The 12,258-nt window shown below is 41.2% G+C and overlaps 1 protein-coding gene across 3 annotated transcripts in view; it reads right to left on the bottom strand.

The window, feature by feature from the left end:
- The window catches only part of ltbp1 (latent transforming growth factor beta binding protein 1), a 126,637-nt gene that overhangs the window by 56,634 nt on the left and 57,745 nt on the right, over positions 1-12,258 (bottom strand). For all 3 annotated transcript variants that reach the window (XM_061040845.1, XM_061040844.1, XM_061040843.1), the window contains exon 6: positions 1,335-1,541. In XM_061040845.1, the coding sequence (XP_060896828.1) occupies positions 1,335-1,541 (207 nt within the window). The remainder of the gene's footprint in view (positions 1-1,334; positions 1,542-12,258) is intronic.

The raw sequence follows: 12,258 nt of genomic DNA on the forward strand, positions 1-12,258 counted from the left end.
GCTCGAGGTTTCTGCCTCTTAAAGGATGTTTTTCTTACCACTGTAACGTTGTTAAATGTTGCTTAGTGCTGAGCTCATGATGGGTTGATTAATGTTGGGTCTCTGTAGATTATATAACAAAGAGTAAGGTCTTTGACCTGCTTTTTGTAAAGTGTCATGAGATAACATTTGTTATCAATTGGTGCTATACTAATGAAGACTGATTGGTTAATTGATTGAGGTCATAGTGATGTAATCAGTGTTTAAGCCAGCCTAGAAGAGTAAAATTTATTTTTATTTTTTCAATCTGTGAGTAGCACAAAACCAAGCGGCATCCAGCAGTCTAGAAAAGTGAAGCTAATGCTGAATTGCAAAATACTGCAGTGCCTCCAGTGTCCACTTGAGGCTGGCTACGTAGCTGCATTGAAGGCTTAAGGCCTCAGCACCTCTGGTCCATCAGCTCCAGCTCTCTGCCTGTTACTAGTTTGACCACTAGTTAGTGAGAACAGCATTTCTAATATGAAGCCGATACAAAGCCAATCGATGGGGACTATTATAATATAATATAGATCAGCTGTTTGTTAGTGTGTTGTGATGTGTGAATATTTAGTCTGGGCCTGGCAAAGAGCTGTCATGGACATGGACTGATTCAACCAACAAGGGGGGCAGTTGAAGATTAAAATAATGGTCAGCATTTGATCCTTCCCAGACTCTGATTGCTTTCCAATGAGTCTCATTTGATCATGCTGCATTTTGACTTTGTGTATGTTAAGCTGGGTGTCACCCACAGACTGTACTCTGGGCTCTGTTAGCCCTTTCACAACCCAATAATATCAGTGGTCTGTTCTTCTTCATGAAAGAACAACTCTTGACTAGTGTTAAGCCCTTTGAAATTAATTATTTCAAAGTGAAGCAGTCAGCTACAGTGGAAATCTTTGCAAAAATCCACAAAACAGAGCTAAGGAGACGATTACAATTTCTAACACATATACTGAGAGTAATGCTCATTTATTTTGTGTTTCAAAAAGTTTAAATGATCTACTCAGAATACTATGTTTTCTAGTAGACAGATGTCTTGGAAGGACAAGGGGTTAAATATTTAAGCCTTTTCTCAACACTCAAACTGCTGAACGGCCACCCTCACATTTTTTTAAAGTCGTTTTTGTGACCTTTTATGTAATCTTTAAAATGTGTGACTTACATGACATATGTGGAAACACACATTCTTTAAACAAAGCTCACTGATAAAGGGTAGGATAGTGTCACCACCCTGCTTTTTCCACCCCTGTTTTCTGTCTGGGTCACAGAAACACTTGTTCAGCCCTTTAATTGTACCAGTTGTTTCTTTCACTTACGGGGAGTCTGGCCGTTGCTGTAGGTCAGAGGCAGAGTGTGTGTGGAGTGGACCTGAGTCTGGCTGTAGCCCCCTGATGTCTGCTGGTGCTGCTGGTGTCCGTTCTGAATGGGCATCTGGCAGAACTTTCCAGTAAAGCTGGGAGGGCACTGACACTTGTCCCTGGCACTGCATTTTCCACCATTTATACACGGCAAGTGACACACCACTGAAAAGAGAACGAAACACAAGAAGTTTATTATGTCTATGGAGGCACAAATACAAAACGTCCGACACATTGTATGTAGATTCACACACTTTTAGACACATCTGTCATTAATTAGGTTTAAATACGTCATAGTCAGATTGGGTTGCATCTGGAAGGTAAGCTTTGGGAATCGTAAACATAGAGGGGAAAAGTGAAATGCAGGTTATTCTGTCTGTGTGGCTTGGCGTGGTGCATTTGGTGCTGATAACAGTGCACTGCAGAGATTTATGATTTAATGATGCCATGCAGTGCCATGATTTTACAATATTGCATTCAATGCTTTGTGTCTTACTCAAGTAAGACATGGAACCACCATATTTATGTATTTCGACTTAAAGGAAACGACTTAAAATATTGTAAACAAATGTTGTAACCTTTGCTGAGGTGTAAGAGCTGGATTGGCAATTACAGCAAAATGTGACTAAGTGCACTGAAAAAAACAAAGATATATTGATAGTTACATAAATGTCAATTTGAGCACCATTACAAATTGCTCGAGGTTTGAGGCTTTGTCCCATCTTGTTGTACCCTCTTCCTCTGCAATAGTTTAATGTCCTTCGACTGGAGAATTAATTTCACCAGCAATTATCCTTATTGAACCAACTCTGCCAATATAGCTGTAGGATTTAGACGCTACGCCTTTGTTCACATTTTCTACAGCTCAATCTCTGGAAACCGGTTCAAATGTACACAACATATTGAAAAGGTGTATGTTTTTACCATTCTGAGTTATTGAGCCAGTAGTAAAATAAAGGTGATGACAGTTTACTGAGACGCTTGGCACTTACAGAGTGCCTGAGAAGAAGTCAATACTGAGAAGAAGACTAACATGCCATTTGTAATGCATTGAGGCAGAATGATAGGTCCAAGCCGTTCCACCCTCTAGTGAGCAATAATAAACTCAAACACAGTAAGGCTGACTGTGCAGAGAACACCATGAACATGAAAAAGACAGAATATTTAAACTCTTAACTCACATACAATAAACAGTTAATTCACATTTAATAAACATTATTTTTTAAATATTGTCCATAGTCTTATTTTTGACAAAACAATAGGAGGCAGGGACAGAGGCATGATGGGGGAATGAGCCGGCAAGGGAGAATAGCCGTGTGTGTGTGCAAGCCTCAGTGTGTGTGTATGTGGAGCTCCTTCTGTGTGACTGGACGTAGTACCTCTCCCGCTCCCTCTGTTTTCCACAGTGTCATAATTCAATGTGAATTTATGCACTGGGTCACCAACATTATTCCGTTACAAGCAATGTATAAGTACAAAGATGTACTGACAGCGTAAGTTTGTTATAGCACTGTTGTCAAACTGCAAGTGTCTTTAGGTAAAGAAAATGAGGCTTTCACTATTTGTATAGCAACAAATAGGGATATGTGCAACTAGCTTCATGATTATAGTTGTCATCCTCAATAGTCAGCTCCTGAATTGCTAGTTGCTTAAACAAATTATTAATATTTCTATATGGTGGCCCTTAATGCCAGTCAGATGTTGTGCTCAAGCTGTAACATGAATAGCCACACACTACTAGCCAGGGATCAGAGGTGCTGACGGTCAACTGCTTGGAGCCCCAGGCTAGTGGGAGGGGCCTCGAGGGATGCCAAACTTGACACCACAGCAGTGGCTCAAAATGTTCACATTTTCCAATGACAGTAGGAACCTCCCTAAGGGGGCCCCATCTGACAGCACTCACTGTCGTTGCCCTGCTAAGCATAGCATGCGTTGGTGTTTTGAAAACCAAAGACCAAAGAAAGAGTAGCAAACAGGAAGAGGAGTAAACGTTGGAACACTGGTGGTGATAAACACTGGTTGGGCGTGGGAGGGCCCCCCAATGATTTTTTTCCCAGGGCCACAATAGACTGTAGAATCACCACTGGCCGGGACTGTAGCCATAGACTGGCTGTATCCTCGGATACTTGGCTTTTCTCTCCTGGCTGTACTGACATAAAACAATATAGTGGATGGATGGCATCTCTTAGGAGCAGTGTGGTTTAGTGGCGTTTGGATCTAGAAAATGGAGATAAAAATGTATGTAGGCTATACATGATAATCCCAGTTGGTAGAACTGATGATTCTACTGGATGACACATGGCTTAAAAGCCTCCAGCGCAAGGCGATGGTGCTTAGCTTCTACAGTATAACTCATCGGGTATTCTCCCTCATGTAAAAGCTGCAGCTCCCACTGACCATGAACACATCATAGCACAACAGGTGTGAGCTACGCACACACAGAACAGGCTGCAAAACTCTTTCAAGCAGACGGGATAAACCAGGCCCCAGGAGTGGTGTGGTGCTTCAGTAAGAAGCCTGAGTGAACAGAGGGATACAGTGAATTCACTGTTCTGTAGCCAAAAGTCATTAACACACCAAGGACATCCGTATACATATTCTGTTTAATGTAGTATGAGATTGGTTAAGTTGTATGTGGAGGAAACACTAGAAACGCTGGAATCTGCATCCAAAAACTCATCTACTGTAAGTCTGTTCCATTTCCTGTTTTAAAAAACAAGAATCCTAGACACAGACAAAACAGGAGACACACTTCAAAGCTTTGTTTGACATCTCTCCCAGGAGTGTTTTCCTCTCTTTTTGTCTTCTCTTTCCAAGAAAATTCAGACCTAATAAAGGCTGATGAGAAGTAACAAAAAACTGGGAACAGGAAAGTGAGCAACAATTCCTCACATCACTCTACAGTTAAAGGAGGAATATGCAATATTTACAGATAAATACAGCAGCAATCAAGTATATAGCCTATATACTCTGTAAATGTCTCTCTGAGTCATGACTGTCTACAATGAGTGTCAAGCCGAGTCCTGCCAGCTGTACTGACGGCCCGTGTTTACATCATGGTAACATGGACAGGACGGCCCTGCGTAAAAAGCTGTATAAGACAAGTACAAGAGAAAAGAAGAGTAACATAGCCAACTCACTGCTTATTTGGATGTCACCTAAGTGTGTTTAAATCTCATTCCGTGTCAATCTATGTGCAATGTGAAGCTAATAGTTAACCAAAGTGTGCTAACATTAGCATGCTAACACAACAATGCAGAACACAGGCAATTGAAGCTCGAGCAAGGAACAATTTTGTCCGCCGCTTGCACTTCATGGTGTTTAATTATGGTGCATTCTATTGATAACTCCTACATGAGTGGAGAGGGGTTGGAGGTGTGCCGTTCGAGGAGAGCAGCGGCTCCAGAATAGCAGAGGTGTCGCCAAACAGCAGTTTGTTTTGGTTTTAATGCTGGTGCTCAAGGGCGAGATCTACTGGTTCAAATAGTCGCACATTCTTCCTTCTTCCTTTTTTCCTTTTTTGTGAGTCCTGAGAATGACTTTGACTACTATTATTAACATTCTCAGGATTGATTTCAAAGGATTGTCATTTACAACAAAAATGCAAAATTGTCACCTGATGAAGTGAGACAATCTTGGAACAAAGGTAAAACCTGTTACTTTGCTGCTTCCGCTGTACAATAGTGATATATGCCGTGAATATAAGGCATTGTGAATGCCAAACAGCTTTCCTCTCAATGAAGTGGTACACCTGTCTTTCTCTTCTAACCCCTCATGCCTTCTCTCACACACTCGTCTCACCTCCAATATTAAAATCTATTTGTTTCAATCTAGCAGTAAATGGTTCAATATTGTCTGGACTCAGCTGGCAAAAAGTTGGGCTGGCAGAGAAAGGCGTCTTTAATAAAGGAAGCAAGAGGCGAGGGCCAGAAAGCTCTCAGCACTTGGTGAGCTGCTGCACTCACCTAGGAGAAAATGTGCCCGAGAAGCTGGAAAAACACCACTTAAATCAACTCCTATGGGGCTGCAGACAGCCAAATGGGATACACATGCAACAGGCTGAATCATTCACATCTTCAGAATTGAATGAGTGGTATCAAGTCATACTCTGAATTTGTATTTTGCTATCAACACACTATTGTTGATTGTCCAATTAGTTTTTACTCCAACTCTGTCAGGAACTAAATTTAGATTCCCTCTAAAAATCTTCTTTGCCATTTTTTGTATTATCAAGTAAAGAATAAAAGAAAAACTCTTTGCACATGTGGCAAAAGACCAACCTGACTGCAAAAGATAAGGGCGAATCTCTTTCTTATAGGGAATGAAATATCCCGGGGGAAAGTGTGCACATGCTTCAGACAAAAAGCTCTCCAGTGACTATTTTAATACAAAGTATTCTGGAGTTTGTAGCAGTATAACAGTTGCACATATGCTGTAACACAGGTCGATGTAGCAAATGAGAAAATATGAGAACTGGCTTTAATAGTAATACTTGTGACGTAACATCATGGAACAATATTCCAGATGTTTTAACTTCATTAGTTTCAGTGTGTACATCAATCTCAGAACCCATCGGCAATCATCGTCTATCCTCCTGATGACGATATATGCCTCTGGGAGTAGATGGCAATATCTCAGGGCTTACTGTAAGTTTCTCTTCGGTGTAGCCAGGTTAGCGTTAAACAACTTCCGGCCAGGACTTCCTTTTCCATGCAGTATTTATGTCTGCATCATAAACACAGTGTCATCTCTTGGTCCACAACATCCCCTGAAAAAGGGCCCTCTGTTTTTCATTGCTCTGATAAAGTTCGTTATTTGTATTTTCTTAACTTCAATCTGGTCGACATGTCTGAATTCAAAATATTGGATTTATAGTTAGTACCACTAAAAGGGAATTTTGACCCCCATAGTGGATAAGTTGGTCAAATGATGCATTTTTCCCATTTGTTATAACCATATCCATTTTTCCCCAGTGAACCAAAATAAGCCCAGTGAGATAATTCATTATGCTGTGTCAGTGGTGAAAGCAAGACAACACAGACATATGGTCCCAATGAAGCCCATATCAGTCAGAATGGATCAAAAGTCAATATACTTCACAATCAATCAAGGCAAATGCTGAATGTACTGAAAGTGCTTTTCTATCTTCTGACTACTCAAAGTGCTCTTGTCATGTCACATTCATCCACTAACGGCAGAGGCTGCAAGGTAAAGTGCCCAACTGCCCATCAGTATTGTTCCATTCACATGGATTCACACGCCAGCGGCTATGCAGGGGCAGCAATTTGGGGTGTCTTGCTCAAGGACACTTTGACATGTGATTGAACCCCTAACCTTTAAGTTGAAATATGACCAAATCTACAACTGAGCCCCAGCCACCCCTTGATTCCTTGAATCATTTCCCGGCTAGCCTGGAACAACTGAATATCTGCCCCGAGTTAATGCCAAGCCACATGGACGCAAGGTGCTCGCAGAGTGTCGTTAGGCTTCATCCTGTCAAAACCATGAAGGTCTACTAAACACACAAGTTAGTTAGTTGTTAGTTATAGATGAATCATCCCTGCCTTCCCAGGAGCCTTTCACATGCATACCTGAAATGCCAAAATGTCCCACGTGGTCAGTAAACAGATCAGGGCTGCCAGCACTTGGTGTTACATTAGGTCTTTTCAAAATAAAACACGTCTTTCCTGAAAGCAGGAAATTATTCAAATCAAATTGTCTTTTGGGCCGTTTTGCATGTATTGATAGGACAGCTGAAGAGAGAGAAGAAATGATGAGAAAAGAGAGTGAAGTAGACATTCTTAAAAGGGCCAAGGCGAGAAGATAAACCTGCAACCAGCATCAAGGACCACATTTGTGTATGGGGCACTTGTCATACCAACTTGGCAAAACTGTCACACCAATCAATCGTTCCCTTTTACAAATTTATCAGACCAGGAAATTAAGCTTGTGCTCAGTCTGGTTACCTGAGAAAAAATAAACTAAAGTTTTGCCTTACAGTTGATCAATTGCGGTTTACACCAACCAGTGGAACAGGTTAATAAATTAAAAGGTAAATAGACTTGGACTTGTATAGCGCTTCTCTAGTGTTTTGACTTATCTAAGCTGCTTTTACGCTACATGTTATAATAACTCATTACCACCACTTTTATACTCTGATGCCAGAGGCTGTTACATACTATTCCATTCACATGCCTGCTCCTTCTTAGCGGGAGCAGTTTGGGGTTCATGTGTCTAGCCCAGGCATGGGCAAACTACGGCCCGCGGGCCATATACGGCCCGTTGGGCTTTTTAATCCAGCCCGCCGAACTTGTCCAAATGATATTATTATTAAATTAAATTTTATTATAATTAAACCTCGTTCGTTTTCCCCTGTAATGCCCGCGTTTCCCCAATAGATGGCGCACTTCAGAGTGTGGTGTATTATTCCCTTCTTCACTTTTTCGCTTTGCCCTATGAACCCGTATGAGCCCTTCTGTAAAAATGAGCGGATCAAAGAAAAGAAAAGTGAACAGTGAATGCCGAGTGTTTAATACGGAGTGGACAACTAAATATTTTTTCACTGAAGTCCGGTCAAAGGCTGTATGCCTGATATGCCAAGAAACTGTCGCAGTTTTCAAAAAGTACAGTATCAGCCGTCACTTTGCTACGAAGCATGCTAACTACGCTAGCAAGCAGTCCCCGCAAGAACGGCGGCTGCGGCTCAGAGGTTGAAGGATAATTTACAGACTCAGCAACATTTTTTTCACCAACAAACTGCGATTCAAGAGTCAACTACCAAGGCAAGTTTTTTGCTGGCATTCAAATTAGCAAAGGCTAGCAAGCCTTTCTCCGAAGGCGAGTTTTTAAAAGACTGCATGGTAGAGACAGCAGGTCTCTTGTGTCCGGAGAGCCAAGGCCAGTTTGAAAAAATCAGTTCATCACACAGGACTGTGACTCGCCGTGTGGAACTGATTGACGAAGATATAGCCAGCGAATTAAACAAAAAGGCTGAGTCCTTTAAGTTATATTCACTAGCGCTGGATGAAAGTAATGACATAAAAGACACTGCTCAGCTCCTCATTTTTATCCGAGGGATTAATGACAGTTTTGACATAACGGAGGAGACCATGGAGTCCCTGAAAGGAAAAACGCGAGGAGAGGACTTGTATAACCAGGTGTCTGCTGTCATCGAGAGATTGAAGCTACCTTGGAGTAAACTTGCCAATGTCACAACGGATGGATCGCCAAATTTAACTGGAAAACATGTTGGTCTGCTGAAAAGAATCCAGGATAAAGTGAAAGAGGAAAACCCTGACCAGGATGTTATTTTCCTTCACTGCATCATCCATCAGGAATCTCTGTGTAAGTCTGTATTGCAGCTTAATCATGTCGTGAATCCAGTTGTAAAACTTGTTAACTTTATACGAGCAAGGGGACTTCAGCATCGTCAGTTTATTATGTTCCTGGAGGAAACTGATGCGGATCATCAGGACTTACTGTACCACTCTCGTGTCCGCTGGTGAAGTTTGGGCAAAGTGTTTCAACGAGTGTGGGAGCTGAAAGAGGAGATCAGCGTATTTTTGGAGTTAATGGGGAAATTAACTAACAAATTAACAAATTTCCTGAGCAAAGCGACAAGAACTGGCTTTCTCCAGACTTTAATGCACTGGCAAAAAAGGGAGATCAACAACACTGTTCCCACTGAAACTGAACGTGAGTTTCTCTACTGTGTTTATTAAAATGTAATTTAATTAAATGAATGCATTTGGAAATCAATTTGTACAATGAGCCTTGCATATTCATGCTTTGCTACCTGTTAAAGGCCAAATCCTTTCATGTAATGGCTTTTACATGTCATTTATATTAGTTCACACAAGCACTCCATCCATCTGTTCCTGGCCCGGCCCCTCTGTCAAATTTTAGAACCCATTGTGGCCCGCGAGTCAAAAAGTTTGCCCACCCCTGGTCTAGCCCAAGGAAAACTCGATATGTGGCTGTAGGGGCTGGGGACTGAATCCCGGACCTTCCAACTGAGAGACGATCAACTCTACCACTCAGAAAAATACAATACCCCTAAAACAACACAACAGCATAAATAGTCTCAAAGTAAACATGAGAGGCTGCAATGGAATATCTCTCCCTCTCTCTCTCTTTGCATGTGTGTAAGAGGTATAGAGAGAGAAGATTTCATCCACTTATAAATGGTTAATCATCATGCCTTTGGTCAGTTGAAAAAAAAGAAGGTAAAAACGGATTAAATAGAACTACGAGATGTAGTGGGATGTAGATGAGGTCACTGTGACCATAACATTTTATCTTTGATCGGCATAATCCAATTTACTCAACTTTGATTCCAAAGGAAGGTTTTGCTAAAGTCAAAGACATTTGTCTCAGGCGTTTCTAAGATATAACTTTTACAACAATGTGACAGAGAACCCAAAAACCTCCAGCTAAAGTAGCATAAAACAATATCAATCCAAAAGTATAGAAGTTAAAGTCTCATAAAATGGTAAAGTCTCCAGAAGTACCTCTCTTAAAGGAACATTAGAACGGATCAGAGAAGAACAACAGCGGTACAGCTGCTCAGACGCAGAGACAATCAGACAGATGGATGAGGAAGTGGGCTGCTGTCCCAGCGAGCATTTTTCTGCTGATTAGCTGGTGAAAGCCCGCAGGCTTCTTTCTCAAGTATAACCAGAACACATTTGGCTGAAAACAAAGTTTATTTCACTGTGATATGATAATTATTTCAAGTAAGTTATAAATAATGTCTACAGCTGTTAAGTTTATAGTTTTCCCTCAGTTTATAATCTGCCAAAAACCCTGAGAAATCATCCCCCAAGTCTTATCTTCTGGACATGATATCGCTGTTAATTGTCAGAAATGTCATCATCAGCTGAGTTTAAAAAAATAACCAATCTTTCTCTCCATTGCATCATGACTAAACAATCCATCCCCGGCACCTCTCTCATCAGGTAAGTATGATAAACAAGACAAGAGTGATTTATTCTCTCGCTTTGAGCTCTGTCTGGACTGAAAATATGCTTTAGCTTCCCAATGTTTTGGCTCAGGTCTGAATCCTTTCATATAGTGAGAGGGATGTAAGAAGAAGGGGAAGAAGGACTGAGGGCAGGGGACAGATGAAGCCAGCCTGAACAAATAGAATATATTAAATCTGTATTTCCTATCATCACTCACATCCAGGTGTAAGGTGGATTATCAACATTTAGACATAAGTAAACCTTTAAATCATAAGCTAGCAAGGGGTTAGCATGCTACTTGACACAGGGCAGCTGTTGGTAGAGTCGCCGCCTCTCAACCGGAAGGTCGAGGGTTCGATCCCCAGCTGGGCAAGACACTTAACCCCGAATTGCTCCCGCTGCTTCAGTGGAGGTGTATGAATGGCATTAGTTACTTCATCACTACACTACCATCAGTGTGTGAATGGGTGGGTGTGACATGTGGTGTAAAAGCGCTTTGAGTAGTCAGAAGACTAGAAAAGTGCTATATAAGCTCAAGTCCATTTACCATTTACTGTACTTACACACTCAGAGACTAAACCTCTCTTGAAATCACCACCAAAACTCAAACATGCTTCCATTGTCAGTAAATGCATCTACATGCACATTTTTCATTCTTATTTTAACATTTCTGAAGGGGTTAGGACCTCCTGTTTTTAACTAAACAAAGTTAAAAAGGGTTTAATTAAAATAACTACAGATTGATTGATTTACACTTTGGCAGAACCAATATTTGCAACCACACCTAATAGTTATAAGAAAAACAATCTCTAAATGGAGACTATTTTTAGGACCATTTGTGCCTTTTGTAGATAGGACAGTGTGAAGGATGACAGGAAATGTTGGGAGAAGACAGTGGGGGATGGCATGCAGCAAATGTTGAGGAGTTAAATCGAACTTGTGACTGCAGAGAGGACTGTAAGCTCTGCACATGGGCCCACACTCTAACCACCCGGCAATACCTGCGTCGCATCCCAAGCACTGTAGCATCCTTTTCCATCACTTCCATGGTGTAAATGAGTGACAGGTGTCATGGCAAACCCCCCTTGATTGGCTTAACATTTGGATTTAATCCATTCAGCAAACACTGACTTTTCCGCACAAGTATCTCTTAACTTAAGAAACAATCTCTTTCACACATTGTTACACAAGTAAGATATGTTTGTTCTTAAGAATGAATCACCACCATCACAACAGATTCTGTTAGAATAATGCACCAGCCGCCAGTGATCTCATACTGTCTGATGTTCATATATGCCAACAGAAACCATGCAGTCGACTTCCTCAAGGACTACATTTCAGCACCAACCCATTTAGTAATATCTCTTTGGCACATTTCCAACAGCTCACATCCCAATGCATAGGCCTCAAGATGAAGGGAATGCAGAAAACGAGAGTCTGTCAGTATTGAGGGCTGTTCAAACACACAATTCTAAAAGGGGCCTCAGGTGGACTTTCTGCAGACATCAAGACAGACTACATGCTGTGCTGACTTCACTTCAAAAACACAAATTACTTATCATGAATACACTTGACGCACTGATAATCAACAGTGATTATGTTGTGTACAGTCTGAAACAAAAGTACTCACTTCCAATAATTCATCCAGTTCGTAGGCGTGCAAAATTCCAAGTTTTTCTCCAAATATGTCGTAGCTCCGTTCCTTTTTTTTACACAGCTTTGTTATATAGTTGATTCTGATTTGCCAAGTATGCACAGCAGTGGTCTTCTATCCCTTTATAGCACACCATTGTTGGACAAAACAAACCGTTACTATGGAGAGCAGGTGGTTGCTAAGGATCCAGCTCGAATCACAGACTGGTCTGGCGAGCTAATTAGAAAGAAGTCTAGTTAATTTGACATTGTTCCTTTTACTGTGG

This window comes from Labrus mixtus, chromosome 6 (assembly GCF_963584025.1).
Source record: "Labrus mixtus chromosome 6, fLabMix1.1, whole genome shotgun sequence".
NCBI lineage: Eukaryota > Metazoa > Chordata > Actinopteri > Labriformes > Labridae > Labrus > Labrus mixtus.